Source organism: Epinephelus fuscoguttatus, linkage group LG4 (genome assembly GCF_011397635.1).
Source record: "Epinephelus fuscoguttatus linkage group LG4, E.fuscoguttatus.final_Chr_v1".
Lineage (NCBI taxonomy): Eukaryota > Metazoa > Chordata > Actinopteri > Perciformes > Serranidae > Epinephelus > Epinephelus fuscoguttatus.
This window is the reverse complement of record NC_064755.1, coordinates 43085490-43103579: the sequence shown is the minus strand read 5'-3', so window position 1 is coordinate 43103579 and position 18090 is coordinate 43085490. Positions and strand designations below refer to the sequence as shown.

General features: G+C 43.4%; 1 protein-coding gene across 1 annotated transcript in view; it reads right to left on the bottom strand.

The window, feature by feature from the left end:
* The window catches only part of met (MET proto-oncogene, receptor tyrosine kinase), a 103539-nt gene that overhangs the window by 47537 nt on the left and 37912 nt on the right, over nt 1–18090 (bottom strand). The window contains exons 4-10 of the mRNA XM_049573028.1: nt 9521–9646; nt 8929–9105; nt 5932–6089; nt 4123–4237; nt 2569–2705; nt 2026–2190; nt 1516–1615 (exon numbers count right to left, since the gene is read on the bottom strand). Of these exons, the coding sequence (XP_049428985.1) occupies nt 1516–1615; nt 2026–2190; nt 2569–2705; nt 4123–4237; nt 5932–6089; nt 8929–9105; nt 9521–9646 (978 nt within the window). The remainder of the gene's footprint in view (nt 1–1515; nt 1616–2025; nt 2191–2568; nt 2706–4122; nt 4238–5931; nt 6090–8928; nt 9106–9520; nt 9647–18090) is intronic.

Sequence of the window (18090 nt, the reverse complement as noted above, 5' to 3'; positions counted from 1 at the left end):
AATACACTCAGGAACTAAATCATTGATTTGTGTGTGTGTGTGTGTGTGTGTGTTTCCACTGCATCTCAAGAACTACAGAGATTAAAACAATGGTTTTATTTAAGATGCCAATGGATGGTGGAGAGGTGAAAAGATGCAAAAGGAAGTTTGAGAGGCCAGAAAGGAAACCGTTGGAAAGAACCAATGATCTCCTGAGTTTTTTGTGTGATTCTTTTACCAAAAAATAGTAAATCTAATTAAGTTGTGTTCTTATTTCTCTCCCTACAAGGTTTCAATGTTCATAGCATCAAAAGAAATTCCCCTACCAAGTGCTAATATTGATACTGGTAACAAGCTGATGAGGTTTGTGGGTCAACCACTCAGCCTTGCACAGAACTGAGGTCTTCCCTGTTTGCAGCCTACAAACTATCACCTCAGGAGCAGGGACTTTTTGGAGACCTGCACCGGGTTCTTGCAGTCATAATGCATGGACAGCACCTTAAAGGAATACTTCACCCCGCAAATGATCATTTGTTTATTATTAACTCTCCCTGTGTCATGTTGAATTTGTGAGGAGAACTTCTCCCCTGTGAACGAAGAATCCAAAAATGCCAAAAGTCTTGATGAATTTAAATCATAGGGGTCCATGTATAACAACAGCAAAACTGTATTTAATCATCTCTTCAGTAAGTCCCACACAACTTGTGCAGTATCATCCAAGTCTCAGTTAACCAGTCGTATCCTTAGTACTTCTGTAACAGACTTTCTTTCTTTCTTTTTTGAAGGGGAACTGAACAAAGTGAATTTTTCTGTGCTCTCTTCAAAGCCAGACTCCATTGAGAAATTAGGTAACTTTACCTCCCTGAAAATGGAAGCTGCTGGTCCACCAATGCCTTAATCAGTTAGTGTGTTTGTGTTGTGTGACTTCAAACTAACCCTTTAAAACGCCAAAGTTACACAATTACACAGCAAATTAACTGGTCGAGGCAACGATAGCCCAGCACCTTCTGTGTTCAGCGATGTCAAACTACAGTTTTTGTGAATGGAGTCTGGCTTTCAAGACAGCACAAATAAGTTTCACTTTAGTTCAGTTCCCCGTTGGAAAAGGGCTGTTTGGGAAGTACTAAGCATACGACTGGATAACTGAGACTTGGATTATACTTCATGAGTTGTGTGAGAATTTGTAAACAGATGTTTTGATATAGTTTTGCTGCTGTTAAACGTGGACCCCTGTGACTCCAATTCAACAATAGCTATCTACATTCGATTCTTCGTTCATCACAGAGGCATGCGATATGACAACATTTTCTTCACAAACTCAGCGTAACATGGAGTGGGTAACTGATATACAGATGGTCATTTGTGGTGTGAAGTATTCCTTTAAAATATTCCGGAGTGCCAGTTAAAGTTCTGTTGCTGGGAAATATTGCTCAGAGAGGACGTTTTTATTGCTTCATCAAGGCTTAAACTTTGCAAACTTTGTAATCTAAATGACGAATATCTCATTTGGAGATAAGAAACCCTTCTTGTACTCACCACATGGAAGACTTGAGCATCCTGGCCGGTGGTGAGGACCATCTGGGGCTGGAGGCCGGACTGGAGGAAGAAGCCATGAGCCGACACTGTGCAGCCTCCGCTACGGTGAGGAAGGGGGTGATGAGAACGGATGTTAGCGTTAGCATCAGACAGAGACACAGTAGATCCCCACTGGGACGGGACCTGTTGTTAGCGTTAGCAGTTTAGAGCCACTCGTCACCTCCTACTCATTTCCTCCTGCTGTAAAACTGAAGCATTAATCTGTCTTGCCTCATCCACAGACATTCTCAGTCACAGTCGTCCTCACTTTCCCTCTCTCAGATCTCCTTTTAGGTGAGGAAACACGCAAGAGCTCAGATTTGGAGGAAATTTATCAAGTTGACATTAAAAAATACTGATATCTAAACCATTTCTGAAAACTGAAACCTACAAGTAGTTCAGTGTGGCCAAAACACAGACATGGAGAATATGATAAGACTGAAACCCCCATTCAGAATGTTTGTAACTGACCTGACGAAGGAGCGAGACGGCTGGATGCTGTTGATGATGGGGTCTTGGTTGTAGGTGAACAGCGCAGGCGTGTGGCGCTCCACAGAGTCAATCGTCAACTTCACGGGTTGCTTGGAGAGAACAGTGTTTGGCGGCGTCTTACAGGTCAGCATGGTGGACGACAAGCTGATGGTGTAGGTCGGGGTGAGGGGAGTGAGCAAACACACAGGACATATTGTTGTGTTAGTTTGTACAGTGGGAGCCATTGTCTCATACTCATGCATTTCTAATTGAGCAGGAGAGGAGACAGAATGAGGCAAAGACCTTTGACCTATAGCCAGTCCGACGGTTCATAGGTTAGATTTTCTCAGTACAATTTCAGTAATGTCAAGACACATCTGAGTATGTGGAACAAACACAATCCCTGTATAGTGCCTGTGTACACTACAATCTACACGAAAGAAAAAAGCAGAGAAAATGACAGACAAACCTGATTACAAAGAGCTTTGAGAAAAAGAAACAAGAGAAAGAAGAGAAATGATAAAAACGAGACTGTGAACCAACCTCTGGATCTTACAGGCTGCTTTCCCTATCGTCACCTCTCGCTTGTTCCCAGTGTCCAGGAAGGCTCCTCTGATGGTCAGCATGGTGTTTCCAGACTTCGGCCCAAATGTCGGGAAGATTTCATGGATCTCAGGGTCCTGGACGCAGAGACCATCAGACAGTTTAGATATTCCTCTGTGTTGAAACTGGCAACAAATACACTGAGCGGCATCGCTACCACATATACTCATACAACTGTTTGGATGATAAAAAATGAAGGGAACACTTAATGGTCACAGTGTAAGACCAATCAATTTCAGCTGCTTTGGTGCAAATCAAAGTGACAACAGGTGCAATGGAGAGGCAAAAGCAAGACAACCCCCAGAAAGGGAATGGTTTTACACGTGGTGTCCACAGACAGTTGCTCTCTCCTTATCCTTCCTGACTGATTCTTCTCTAGTTTGGGCTTCTGCCAGTGTCTTTGGCACTGCTGGCTGCATGAGGCCGTACCTGCAGCCCAATCAGGTTGCACAGGTAGTCCAGCTCCCTCAGGATGACACATCCATACGTGCAGTCACAAGAAGGTTTGCTGTGTCTCCCCGGACAGTCTCAAGACCATGGCGGAGATACCAGGAGACTGGCCGTTACACCGGGAGAGCCAGCATGTTTCTGACCACACTGTCAGAAACGGACTCCATGAGGGTGGCATGGAGGGTTTGGTGGTGGGTCAGTGATGGTCTGGGGAGGCATATCCTTGGAGGGTCGCACAGATCTCCACGTCAGAGCCAACAGTACCCTGACTACTGTTAGGCACCAGGATGAAATCCTCAGATTGACTGTCAGACCTTACGCTGGTGCAGCAGGCCCTGGGTTCCTCCTGGTGCAGTGGGCCCTGGGTTCCTCCTGGTGCAGAGGGCCCTGGGTTCCTCCTGGTGCAGAGGGCCCTGGGTTCCTCCTGGTGCAGAGGGCCCTGGGTTCCTCCTGGTGCAGGACCCGGCCTCATGTGTCCATAGTGTCTGCACTTCCTGGATGACGAAGGCACTGATGCCATTGACTGGCCCTCTCGTCCTCCTGACCTAAATCCAACTGAGCATCTATGGGACGTTATGTATCTGACACCACCAAGTACCACCACAGACTGTCCAGGAGCTCACTGATGCCCTGATCCAGGTCTGGGAGGAGATCCCCCAGGACACCATCCGCTGACTCATCAGGAGCATGCCCAGATGTTGTCAGGAGGTGATACAGGCAGGAGGGGGCCGTACACACTACTGAGTCACATGATTAGCTGGATCAGTCTGTGATTTCAATGTTTTACTGAGATTTTTGGTGTGATTTTGAATCCAGTCCTCAGTTGTGGCATCGTTACATCATTTTGTTCTTGACAAATTATACAATGCACATCAGTAAAGATTTTCAACTTGAACAATTCGTTCATCAAGATCTGATGTGTGATTTAAGTGCTCCCTTAACTTTTTGAGCAGTGTATTTTGTTTGTTTCTTTGTCAGACCGTTTCAGAATGCACAGATTTTTCACAAAGTGCAACCAGAAAGAAGGAAAAACACTGTGCTTACCACAAAGGAGAAGCCCTCCATCTTGGATACCTTGTGGCCACTAGTGACCTTCACTGTGTGTCCCGACGGGGTGAAGTTCCCACTGAACACTGGGGAACACTGCATCTCAGTCCACCTAAACACAACCCCCCCCCCAGACAACACACACAGGCATTATACCCTGCCGCAATCACCCAGCATTTATCCTAATTCAATGATGATCTTCTGCCCTGCAGTAATGCACAAAGAGGCGATCTTCATCTTGGACTGGGTGGGTGGTGTTTTTATTTTTTTCCCCCCTCGGTTTGTAATGAGGTTGTTCGTAGCAAAAGGGGCTTTTGAATGGGACATGGCTCCAGTGGATTTGGGAGGGTGGAAAGTCTGGATGCAGCGATTTTTCCCAGCAATTTTTCAGTTAGGGGAGTCATGTGTTGAATGCGGCGGGCTGCGGGACAGAGGGGGGGCCTTCTTAACATTCTTCCTTCAACACAATAACCCCTATTAAACTCCCGCTCTGCCCCTATAGGACGCCAGTGTACGGGTCCCTTTATCTCGTAAACACCCACCGCTTAGTGCACACTCTGTTTCTCTCTGCTTCTCAAAGGTGCTTTTCAGATACTGTGCAGAAGAAAATGCTCATTTCAGAATACACATATAATGCCAGTATAACGTGCACTCGGACATACAAAAACTAAAACATTAATTCCTTCACACAAAACACTCAGAGACACAGGATGGACTCAGTAGGACTGTGTATAGGCAAGCATCTGGTGATAAAATCTGTATCACGATACACACGTAATGATTCAATATATTGTGATAAATTATGATACTGTAACAGGGTGTCTGCACTTATTAGACACTTAAATTTAATGCTTTTTAAAACCCTTCCAAGATGATTTTCAATCTTTAAACCTTAACACTAGGTTTAAAGATTTGTAACATCAAAAATGCAGACTTTCACATTGAAGAGCTTCCACAATTTGACAAAAAGAAGTTAGAAAATTAGTACATTAAACAAGATAAAAAGTCTGTGACAATTAAAACCTTTAATGACTTTTAAGGCCTTATATTTATAAAACTGAAGACATTTTAAGACATTTTAAAGACCTGCATACGCCCTGTTTGAGCAAGGGGAATCTAATTTTATGAAAACTTGCATTGTATAAAAAACACATCAAAATATTGAACAATTTGAGTAAAAAAAAAAGTGAACTGTTCTATGAAACTAGAACAGTGGGTTCTGAATATGTATTTATTACAGTCCCCATAACATCCAGTATCATAACACAATTTCGTGTGCAATCGGAGCAAAGCAAATTAACATGTGCCTGTAGTAGTAAAAAGAATAATATCAAAAAAAAAATATGGAGCCACAAAACATATTTGAGCCCTATAATGAAGGTAACACAGCCCATTGAGGCTTAATTATCCTATCAACATTACTAATATGTCTAATTGAGCATTCATTAACATGTATGCACAAGGTGACTACTCTATAGAGTGCTATTTGGGATTGTTTGTCAACTTTGCAGTGGTGGTGGATAAAGCAAACAAATTTGTCCAAACACTTCTATAATTTATTCTCTCGTTCTCTATTTTGCTCCGAGACTTTTCCACTTTTTGGAAACCAACCACCACTGACTTACATCCAGGGGGCCGGTGTTCGCTTACCATATAATCATAAAGCCAAATGGTGTTCTTTTTTCCTAAACCCAACCACGTGTGTGTGTTGGCTGAAGTCACGACCAAACGTCGATATGTGACGAGGTCGGAGTGAGAACGTGTTGCCCTATTAAGAAAGACGTGGAAGCAAAAACAAACACACACCTGTTGATGTTGTCGAGTCTGGAGAGTTTGCAGGGAGCTCCCGCCACCTCCACTGTTACCAGGGACGCCTTGAAGCTCTCCGTCTTGTCAAAGCCGAAGTTGCGCCCACACATCGTCACCACTGTAGAGCCTCGAATTGGTCCAGAGGTTGGGAAAACCTAATGAATGCACAAGTTACATTTTAAACATTTAATCATCAGTCTGAGATCATGATAAAATGCCCCTCCATACCATGGTATAATCCCTGTCATCGACTAAGACCACGATCACCATGACTGGTCTCTGTCTCACATTCGTGGAGCAGAACTAATGTTTCTCAAAATTAACACAACTTTTGCCATCAATTCTTTGGTTCCTGATTTGCAGAGGATGTTGTTGCTGCTCCACCTGGTGTTGTTGCAGGTGTGTTTGTTTTGTCGTTGTCTTTGCTGGAAGGTTAAACTTTACGTATGTGAGTAATCCCTTAGCTTTTCACTACTTGTACCTTGCAATTACCTTTGAACCTGTTTGATCTGAAACTACAGAGGTCTTAGTCTAATTTGTGCTGTAAATCAGATTCAGATTTCTTTGCTGTCATTGTACAAACCTACAACAGAATTCAGGTGCACTCATGAACCAATCTTTTGCCATAATATGATTGTAAGGCAGCAATATTTGTGCAGCTCCTGAGTCCAAGACCAATAATTTTGTTTCTCCTCAAATTCACAAGGATTGAAATGACCCTTGGGACCTCTGTACCATATTATATCCCATCATTCTAATGGCAAATGACAGTGCAGAGCCTGATGGAATTTCTGTCCATGAAAGGTCAGTTATTTCCTTTGATTGGACTGACGGCTGATATAATCAATATATTTGATCAACCAGTTTTTGGGTAGAGTAGGATTTTGTTTCTGAAAGGCATTTCTTTTTAACAGAGACCTAAGAGTAAAACAGTATTGTGGAGTTTGTTTTTGTCCATTGTCATGATGTTATTTCTTATATCTACTTGAATTTATCTACTTCATTTCGGCATTTAATTAATTTACTTGTTAGATAACAACACTACAAGTAAGTGATACAGATGAGAGTATTCTGACATTAGACTAAAGAATGTACACTATGACACTTGAAAGATTACATCTAGTAGGTTACGTGTTATATAAGAAACCTCCACGCAACCTCTCTTCATCTTTTTTCAAAACGCAGCCTGTTAAAACAGTCCCAGAGGAGGAGGAGGTGTTTTTACAGGTTCTCGTTCCATTAACCCATTTTGTTGCATTGAGGGCAGTGAAGGTAGCTCTTTTTTATATGGAGACAGTCTGACAGCACGGGGTGCAGCATTAAAGTCAGAAACAATGAACACCACCCACACTGAGCTCAGTAAAGTCTCTCAGTGTCACAGCAGTGTTAAACAGGACAGTGCTGCTGTAAAAGGTCTGGTATTTCAGGAAGGACTGTGACCTTCACAAACGCCTCACTGTAGAGACAAACACAGTGCAAATATACTATTAAGACTTCAACAGACAGGTTGGATGAGCTGTTTTTGGAAGAAGAGGAGTGAAAGAGAGTCTGAACAAAGTCTGAACCCAGCATGATGTGACCACATGATAGGTGTCCCGGCAAACTGAGTCAGCAGGAAGCTGCAGCGTTACTCAAGTTTACTTTTAGGCTCAGGTTATTGACACAGTGTTGAAACAGCACAGAGCGGAACTATGGAGAGCTGATAAGTTTAAACATGTAGGAAATTCTAAAATTCTCACACTGGCATCATGTTTCGTTTTAAAAGTAGAATTACCACTTCATGGTTGTATGCCTCCAAAAACCAGTCCAGTGTCTCTGACAGTCTCCATCCATGTCTGTGAAAACATGGATGCTTCACACACAGAAGATCTATACAATCAGCACAGTGTCAAGATTAGAGCCACCAATTCAGTATCTGACCAAATGTCTCCCCTTCTGTTCCGGAGATATGACGTTAAAACATGATGATGTCACAGTCAAGCTGGCCTTTGACCTTTTGGATATAAAATGTCATCACTTCATTATTTTATCCTGTTTGACATTTGTGTCAAGTTTTGTCTTAAGTAGCGCATGAATTATGAGTTATGGCCAAAACATTGTGTGAAGTCACGGTGACTTTTTACCATAAAATCTAATCAGTTCACCTTAAAGTGGGCATTTGTGGCAATTTTGCAGAAATTCCCTCAAGGCGTTGTTGAGATATCACATTTACGAGAATGAGATAGATGCAAGGTCACAGTGAACTTGACATCTGACAACAAAAATGTAATCACTTCACTGTTAAGTCCAAGTGGACGTTTGTACCAAATTTGGAGAAATTCCCTCATGGTGTTCTTGGGATATCACATTTACAAGAATAAGACAGTTGAGGTCACAGTGACTTTGACCTTTGACACACTACTCCCAAAATCTAATCAGTTCATCTATTAGTCTGTTTGAAGAAATTCACCTAAGGTGTTCACAAAAATGACACAAAAAAGGTCACAGTGACCTTGGGCCTTGATCTCCAAAATCTAATAACTTCATCACCGAGTTCAAGTGGACATTTGTGCCAAATTTCAAGAAAACGCCCCCAACGTGATGTTGAGGTGTCGTGTTCATGAAAATGAGATGGATGCAAGGTCACAGTGACCTTTGACCATCAAGATTCAATCACTTCATGGCTCAGATCAAGTGGATGTTTGTGCCAAAAAAAAAAAAAAAGAATGACTTAAAGCGTTCTTGAGATATTATATTCACAAGAATGACACAGATGAGGTCACAGTGACCTTTGATGGCCAAAATCTCATCTAATTCTACGTGGATGTTTGTGCCAAATTTCCCTGGAGGCGTTCACGAGAAAGGGACGGATTGATCGACAGATGGACGGATAGACGGATACTTGTGTGAAGGCATAAAAACATATTCAAGTAAAACAGTGAAAGTGTGGTGAGGAGTAAAAATAGTCATCCTCCTGCCCTGATCGTCACCATGGTGACCAGTCGCTGTGGTTACCTTCGTGATGACAGGTGTGCAGTAGTCCTGCGTCCACGCCGAGGAGGAGGGACACTGGTCGGCTCTGGTGCAGCGTCCATCACACCAGCCACACTCTGTCACCCGTGACGACAGCAAACAGGAAGTACAGGTGGTCAGCTGATCACAGCCGGGGCCAATCAGAGGGACCTTAGTGACCTAGGGAGAGAAAGACGTGAGGAAGACAGTTGTGATTCTTTATTTCTGTCCGACACAAAATGTTTCCCCTCAGACGGAGATGGATTAAAGGATTAAACAGCAGAACGCTCGCAGTAAACCTCCAGGAGCATTATTCTCTTTCATCTGTTGGCTCTGCTCCATCTGCACTGTTGTGTATTTGCTCTCAGTTAATAAAAGTGTTTTATTAATCATCTAACAAAAGAAAATAAAGAAACGTGTGCGGATTACTGTCTTGTTTTGGTTCAGAGAGGAACACAGGGCAGTCTTAACCTACTGAATGTGCAGAATACTGATACGTTCTCTACATGGCAAAACAATCTTCTCAAGCCTCTCCTCATTTTGCTGAGGACAAACAATGCTTTCTCATCCTTAATCTTTTTGTCTCTGAGCCCACCTTGTTTCCTGTGGCCACCAGCAGGGCTCCATCTGAGCCGTCAGTGTCCAGCAGCGCTACGGCGGAGACGGGTCTGGAGTCCAGGCGGATGTTGACATGAGGAGACGCAAATCGGGAGAACAGCACCTAGAAACAGGAGGACACATCACTGCCATCATCCTTAATGGGGCATTGTTGATGCAACGGCAACAACACTGTCGTGACTCTGACACAGCTGACTGTATCTTTGGCTCAGATTGAGTGTAACTAAATTTACTTTGTCATCGTAGAACAGAAAGCGAGCCAACTACAGATGAGATCACCAAACAGGTAACCAACCAGACACAACAAACTTATCGTGGCTGGTGGCAGCTGCCAAAATCAGAGTTTAGTGTAGACACTGAGCTTTACATTAAACATATGAGTCACTCAGTGTTGAGTTACTGACACTGACTAACAACCATGCACATCTTCCACCACCCTCATGTAGCGGTTCTGAGTTCTGAGTAGATGCCACAGAAATCCACAAATAACCTACCATACCTCTCTGAATCTTGACAGAGCATTTCTATTTTAACTGGTGTAGCATTTGAGGCATTGTTTTAGCAGACCAGGAAATTCTCACACCACTTGCATGCATTACAGGGATAGTTCGGATTTTTTTGATGTGAGGTTGTATGCGGTACTTATCCACAGTCAGTGTATTACATACAGTGGGTGTCAGTCTGCACGCCCCCAGTTTGAAGAAGCAGGCTAGAGTCTGACACAGAGGGTAAACAATTTACTGCCGTGGATTGGTGGCAGAAACAAAATGTATTTAGCCACTTAAAAAAGTCCCACTTAAAAAAAAAAATCACTATCAGTGTAAGTGTACGCAATATTAAGAGTATTTTCACTGCTTTACTTTAACATCACGCAACCAGTTCCAACAGGGGACGCCATTAACAGCTTCAGTTCAGTCAAAGTCAAGTCATACAACCCCACTTCAAAAAAATCTGAACTATCCCTTTAAAGCAACTCACATGATGCTACTCAGCCAATCAAATCTGTGCATTACCATAAGCACTGCAACTTGAGTCAAACAAACAAACAGCCACTTCATCGATTCAGTGTTTTCTTTTATCTAACCCTGAGTACAATCTAATCAAATCAAAGAGACGTACTTAAAGCCAAGAGGTGACTGTCTCGCAAGATATTTGGTGTTTGAAAACTTCCCCTATTTTTTAAATTTCAAGCAGCCCACAGGTCAGCTGAGGACGCCTGGTTAGGAGGTGGGATTCACTGTTTTTGTGTTTATCTGGAACGCTTAACAACGTTGTACACTGATACACATCATGAAACAAATACAGAGGAAAGATTATACGGAGTCTGGAATACACAACAATAGATTCACAGCATCGCCAGAGGATAAACTGTGCCTCGAGGATAAAAAACTGGAAGACATCAACACGTTTTTGGCGCTGCTCCAGCACACCTTGACAGGGAGCTGGTTGAAGGAATACGATTCCAGATTGTGTCATCTCTCCCTGGATATTACCTTCACTGGAGTTTGGCTTAAAGCAAAGCTGCATAGAGTTAACTTCATTACAATGTTTCCTCAAAGTCCAGAGTCATGAATGTCTTAAAGGAGCTTTGTCACTGTAGACATTTTGAATTGTTATAGCAGAAAAAGTACAGGTGTAACTAATACCACTAATGCTACTTGTAGGTGTTTCAGTGCGTAGGGCTCTTACCCCAATGCACCTAACTGGAATGCAGCCACTACTAATGTTATTAGCTGACAGTTTTGTTTTGTTTTTTTAAATTAATTTGTCATTTGGAAGTGTAGGCCATGACTGTTATGGTGCATAAAATTCTGATGGAGGGAAAGAAGTAATCAATCTACTGTAAATACTGTTTCAATTTGATATAGAGAAGCATGACTACACAAAAGGGTTGGATGAACCTGCAGGCAGCAGGTATCATCAGAAAATTGAAACTCATGTTGAGTATGATCCACACAAAACAAAGAAAAGTGATGTTTCCCACAACTTGAATGATTTGCCTGGTGTGGACAAGACCACTGTTACAAATTCCCCTGTTCTCCAGACCTCCTAACATTACTAACGTTACATGGCGAGCCAATGACAGCGTACAAAGGTCTAGTGGACTATAACACGCCGCGTGCTGCAACCAGTGGGCTGATCCATGAACCAGTGTTAATTTCGTTAACAAAAACTATGCTGAAAATGATTCGTCAATGACCTTTTTTTTGATGCCAAACAGAGATGATGACCAGCTAAAAATAGATCTTGATAAAAAAATGAAATCTGATTCATTTTTGCTGTTGAGACAAGACGAAAATATTAGTGGTGAACTATCAGACATTGAAAGCTGAGAACAGCCATGCTTGCAATTAGGCCTATCTTCAAATGCTGCATGAGCAGCAGGCTGGTAAACTCCAGTAAACAGTCGGCACCAGGATGTTTCAGTAGCCAGCAGACACAGTCAGCGCGGAGCAGCGTCAGTCGTTGGTGCGAGTTGTGAGCTGTAATTCAGCAGTAAATAATCAGCCGTGTGTGTCTGACTGTGGATGGTGGAGCTGCTGAATGGATTTGCGGAGTTTGTTAGTTGCAGCGGTGGCTGTTAGCAGCTAGCTCCGCTCACAGCCAGCGGCCGCCGGACTTCACACTCAGTCCAGACTGGAGAAGGTTTGTGGATTGATGGTGTTTGACAGGCAGGTAGGAGGCTCAGTTACAGTCAGGTCCATAATTATTTGGACAATGATACAGTTGTCGTCATTTTGGCTCTGTACACCACCACAATGGGTTTTAAATGAAACAATGAATACCTGCTTAAAGTGCAGACTCTCAGCTTTTTTCAAAAATGTAGTATGAACTGTGTAGGAATGACAACCATTTCTTCACACAGTCCCCCAACTTTAAGGGCTCATAAGTATTTGGACAAACTAACATAATCATCAATTAAACAGTCAGTTTTAATACTTGGTTGCAAATCCTTTACAGTCAATGACTGCCTGAAGTGTTGGACACATAGGCATCACCAGATGCTGGGTTTCTTCCCTGGTGATGCTCTGCCAGCCCTTTACTGCAGCCGTCTGCACTTCCTGCTTGTGTTTTGGGTGTTTTGCCCTCAGTTTTGGCTTCAGCAAGAGAAACGCATGCTCAGTTGGATTCAGGTCAGATGATATGACTTGGCCATTGCAGAACATTCTACTTCTTTGCATGAAAAATGTCTTTGGTTGCTTTCGCAGTATGCTTCAGGTCAATGTCCATCTGCACTGTGAAGCATCGTCCAATGAGTTTTGAAGCATTTAGCTGAATCTGAGCAGATAATGTAGCCCCAAACACTTCAGCTTTCATCCTGCTGCTCTTGTAAGCAAGACAAGACTTCACTAGAATAAATGCAGAGGGTTTATCACAAGATGCAAACCATTGGTTAGCCTTAAAAATGGAAGGCCAGATTAGAGTTAGTCAAAAACCATCTAAAAAGCCTGTACAGTTGTGGAACAGCATACTATGGACAGATAAAACAAAGATCAACTACCAGAATGATGGGAAGAGAAGAAAGAAGGGAAGGAACTGCTCATGATCCAAAGCACACCACCTCATCAGTGAAGCATGGTGGAGGTATGTTGTTATGTCATGGCCATGTATGGCTGCCAGTGGAGCTGGTTCTCTTGTATTTATTGATGTTGTGACTGCTTACAAGACCAGCAGGATGAAAGCTGAAGTGTTTGGGGCTACATTATCTGCTCAGATTCAACCAAATGCTTCAAAACTCATTGGACGATGCTTCACAGTGCAGATGGACATTGACCTGAAGCATACTGCGAAAGCAACCAAAGACATTTTTAAGGCAAAGAAGTGGAATGTTCTGCAATGGCCAAGTCATATCATCTGACCTGAATCCAACTGAGCATGCGTTTCTCTTGCTGAAGCCAAAACTGAGGGCAAAACACCCAAAACACAAGCAGGAAGTGCAGACGGCTGCAGTAAAGGGCTGGCAGAGCATCACCAGGGAAGAAACCCAGCATCTGGTGATGCCTATGTGTCCAACACTTCAGGCAGTCATTGACTGTAAAGGATTTGCAACCAAGTATTAAAACTGACTGTTTAATTGATGATTATGTTAGTTTGTCCAAATACTTATGAGCCCTTAAAGTTGGGGGACTGTGTGAAGAAATGGTTGTCATTCCTACACAGTTCATACTACATTTTTGAAAAAAGCTGAGAGTCTGCACTTTAAGCAGGTATTCATTGTTTCATTTAAAACCCACTGTGGTGGTGTACAGAGCCAAAATGACGACAACTGTATCATTGTCCAAATAATTATGGACCTGACTGTATCTGTGAGTGTAGCTGTGCTGTAAGTAAACAGTCTGAACTCAGATCAGTTTTCTCTGACAGAGATGAAAGTTTAGTTTGAATCACCAACTCTGTGAGAGGACACCAGTTTAAACCTCCAGACTAACATGTTGCACATGAAGAAACAAGTTATGTTTCTGCTTCTTAACAGTCACATGAATAAGTCAGAGTTTACAATGAACCTGGGGACAAATCCTAGTTGGCTCACATTAGTTATTTGTGCTGTCAAGATTAGTCCAGTAATCAGTCAGCTTCAGCTGTTACAGCTGTAATGGAAATACATCACTGGCTGTATCCTGATAAGCCGTACTCTCCAGTTTAACTTCTTACTATCTGGAGAGATAGAGAGATTTTCAGTGAAGTTGTATTAACTTCTACCATCTCTGAGGGGCTGAGAGACATGAGAGGCTGGTTTGAGGGCACAGAACATGAGGATGTAGCCAACGGCGGAAACACTGTGTCCTCTGACATGTTGAGAAGAGTTTCAGACACACACAGCACGCACGCACGCACGCACGCACGCACGCACGCACGCACGCACGCACGCACGCAAGCACGCACGCAGTCTTTCACTCACACTTTGTTTGTCTGCAGATTATCTCACACATGCAGAGCTGGCACGCAAACACTTTCAGCTCGCACATCAAATGTCAAAAGCACAAATGTCATGTGCACAGTCAAATGTAAACACAGATACCCACACACACAGACGGATGAACACACTGTTCCCATGTATTCTGTCTCTATCACACACACACACACACACACACACACACACACACACACACACACACACACGAAGTCAACACACCTGGAACAGCATTTATCATTTGTGGTTACGCTGCAATTACAGGCCTGGGAGCAAACAGAAGAGAGCAGGGTCTCTAATGGGGTGTGTGGTTGCTCCAGTTACATGAAGCCCTCTAAATTATACCATTCCCCTATCACACACACACACACACACACACACACAAACAGATATAGTCTGCTGACACACACACACTCTGCCCTGTCAGGATGGATAGACCGTCCAAAAACAACGCGCTGGCGAGACACTGCAGGATGACAGTTACGGCATGCGTGTGTGATTCCAGTAAATACCTACAACCCTCTGCATTGTAAATGTTAAATGTGATTTTATAGGTTGGCTGGTACACCGCTCGCCCTCGCCTCACCCTGTGTTTTCCAGCGTCATTCCTCCCACTGTTTGAGCCTCATGATCAACGTTAGCTTTGTAACAGCGAGTATAATGGGTGGCTTTCCGCTGGGGACGAAGCCATACAACAGGCATCTCTCTGGAGGTAATAGCGGTGTAAATTACAGCTTATTGTATTAAGCAGGCGGGGGGAAGTTTGGCCTATAAACACGGCCACTGTGTTATTCCCACAGTGGCCCGACTGAAGCTGAGGGAAACACTTCCTGAGCCAGAATGGAGTCCACTGGGGGGGGGGGGGGCAACGCTCTTTTTCTTTCACTGCCTCAACTCCATGTTCCCTCTTGTCCTGTCCGCTGGGAGAGACCGGGAAATACATGAAAAGTTGACAGGTTCTTTTTATCGTACTAACAATGAAATGAGCTGCCAGAGCAAAGACGACCACCTCTCCTCAGATTCTCATTGTGGCCTTTCTTTGGGAGAGAGCAGGTGGCCGGGGGGTCGTCAGGTCAAGTGCATGCCTTGGAATATCAGAGGAGGGAAAGTGAATGAGACATTGCTGTCACGCTCAGTGGATACCTTTGAGCAAGGTGCTTCATGTAAAATTCCTAGGGCTGTAACAGTTCATGTATTCATACTCAACAGTCCAGTGCACATAGCTGTGCGCAGAGGTGATGCACCTACAGACTATAATGTTAACCCAAAGTGCAAGTTTCATCTGGAAACTATACGCCATGATCAACAAGTGCTGAGGTGAACACAACAAGACACACGGTGGTGAATGCAAAAGAAAACGCAGCATCAGAAGATGCGTCTGCAGGTTCTCCGTTGTGTGTAAGACAACAATGGTGTGTTGGTGTTGCTCCACTGTTGAAGCAGTCTGTGATAGAAACCATAGACCAGTGATACTCAACTTACGGCCCGCAGGATGCCAGATGGCACCTGAACCATTTTCCAACTCACAATGAAAATAAATTGATTCACTTGTAAATTTCTTTGGACTTTTAATATAAATAAGGAGCCACTGTGCATTAAAAAAACAGAGCCTTTTCATCAATAAAAGTGCCAGGGGATGATCCCCCGAATCCTCGCCAGAGCTTCGGGCTAAGCGCAAAATGTCCTCAAATCATAAAATCGCCCCTGTGTACAGCTGACAGGTGCAGAGCTGCTGCGACTGGCCCCTGGCCTCCTGTCATTTTTCAGAAGTGGCCCCTGGGTAAAGCAAGCTGAGTGTCCCTGCTGTAGACTGTAAAAATAATGGATGTCATCCACTGGTTTGTGAACACCCTTTCTTGGAACCCATCGGCTGTATTCGGTGTCTGACTTCCGGCAGACGGCGATACAGCCTCTGGGGGCAGACCCCCGATTTTTTGGCATTCCTGTTTGATTTGGGCGGAGGAGGCGAATTTCTCTTTCCTACTTCTGTTTATATATAAGTAAATATGCTCAACCATTGCGATGGATTCAGAGTTTGCAGTGACGCCAATTATGTTCCGCCTCGTTAGTTCACCGCACGGACCATTTAACCTGGCAACAACTGCAGCCGGCTCAAACGTGATTGGTCAATATCACGCGGACTACAAACAGCCTACAACCGGAAACCAGGGCTCTTCTGCTCTTCTTCCGGAGGCAAGATCTCCAGGGTTTACCTACAGACTCTACATGCACTGAATGTAGAGTCTGTATATAGAGACTAGTGGACACCCGATTTGAGGCCTCACGTTCAGCATTTTGGCCGTCACCATCTTGTTTTTTTGGAGCCAGCAGTGACCATGCTTAGACAAGAGGCTGGCGCTGAAGAGGAGCGATGGGTGGATCTGACTGAGAAGTTGAGGACAACCTGTCACTCAAAGCAGCCCCGCCCTTATGTGCAAGTATGTGTAACTTTAATAAAATGTAAACAAGTGAGTTATATAAAATGACCCAAAGAGTTTTGAAATTAACTATAGAGACCAAAACTGTTTTGTGTACCAGGCTGTAAACATGTTTATTTCTGTTATAAAGTCGGACATTTTAACACGGAGGTCTGTGGGGACTGACTGATTTGGAGCCAGCCTCAAGTGGACATTAAAGGAACTGCAGTTTTTGGCACTTCCATGTTCATTTTTGAGCCCTGGTAGTTGCTGCTTGATGGAATAACGTTCAACATGCTGACACACATTTGACAGCATCACTCAGATGTGCCAGTCACCAGGATTGTAAGTGTGTGGGTGCTTTGAATGTTAAATATAGCCATGGTGGAACACTCCCCCTAATGCACAAGGTTTTTTTTCAATGTATTTGTTTGTTTCACAGTATCAGAGATGCTTTTCAGTTTTACAGCCTGTTGTAACCTGTTGTTGCCTTTTGGGAAAGTGTTTGGTCAGTGTTTGTACAGTGCTATATTCCTTATTGTTATAATAATAATAATAATAATTAAAGAAAAGGTAGTTTATCAAAGTGTCCAGCAGGCAAAATACTACCTCAGTCCCCAGCAACAGGATCCTGTCTCCCTTTAACACATGAACTATTATCTGCTCAAAATAAATGAAAAGAAATGTATCCTTACACATTTGCTTCTGCTGGACCAAACTCGCACAGAACCATGACTCCTGCGCCAGAGTCTGAACCAAACCGTGACTTTTGTGAACCATTACACCTCTAATTATTCCACCTAATTACAACTTGGGTCTTTTGGCATTATTTCCATCAGCTGTTAAAACATTTTACACAATCAAGTAAATGCTGCAATCTGGGAAGGATGTGACATGGAGGTACGGTTCAGACTCAACTACTTTAGCAGAATATCTAAACCACTTTAGCTGGAGGTAAAACCAAAAGTGAGTCAACCTGCGCTGTGGCTCCAAACCCCTTATCTACAGGAAAACTGTGCTCACACATCTTCAGCAGTCAGTACAGTAGGTAAGTGATGGACGTCTGGGGAATAATCTCACTGAAGTTTGGCTGACCTGGGGGTTTGTCTACAACCTGAACAACTGTCTGCTGTTAACGCCACATGACGATGACACAGAGCTGACTGTATCTTGGTGAGTAAAATATGAGAACCAAATCCACTGTAGCTGTACTGAGCA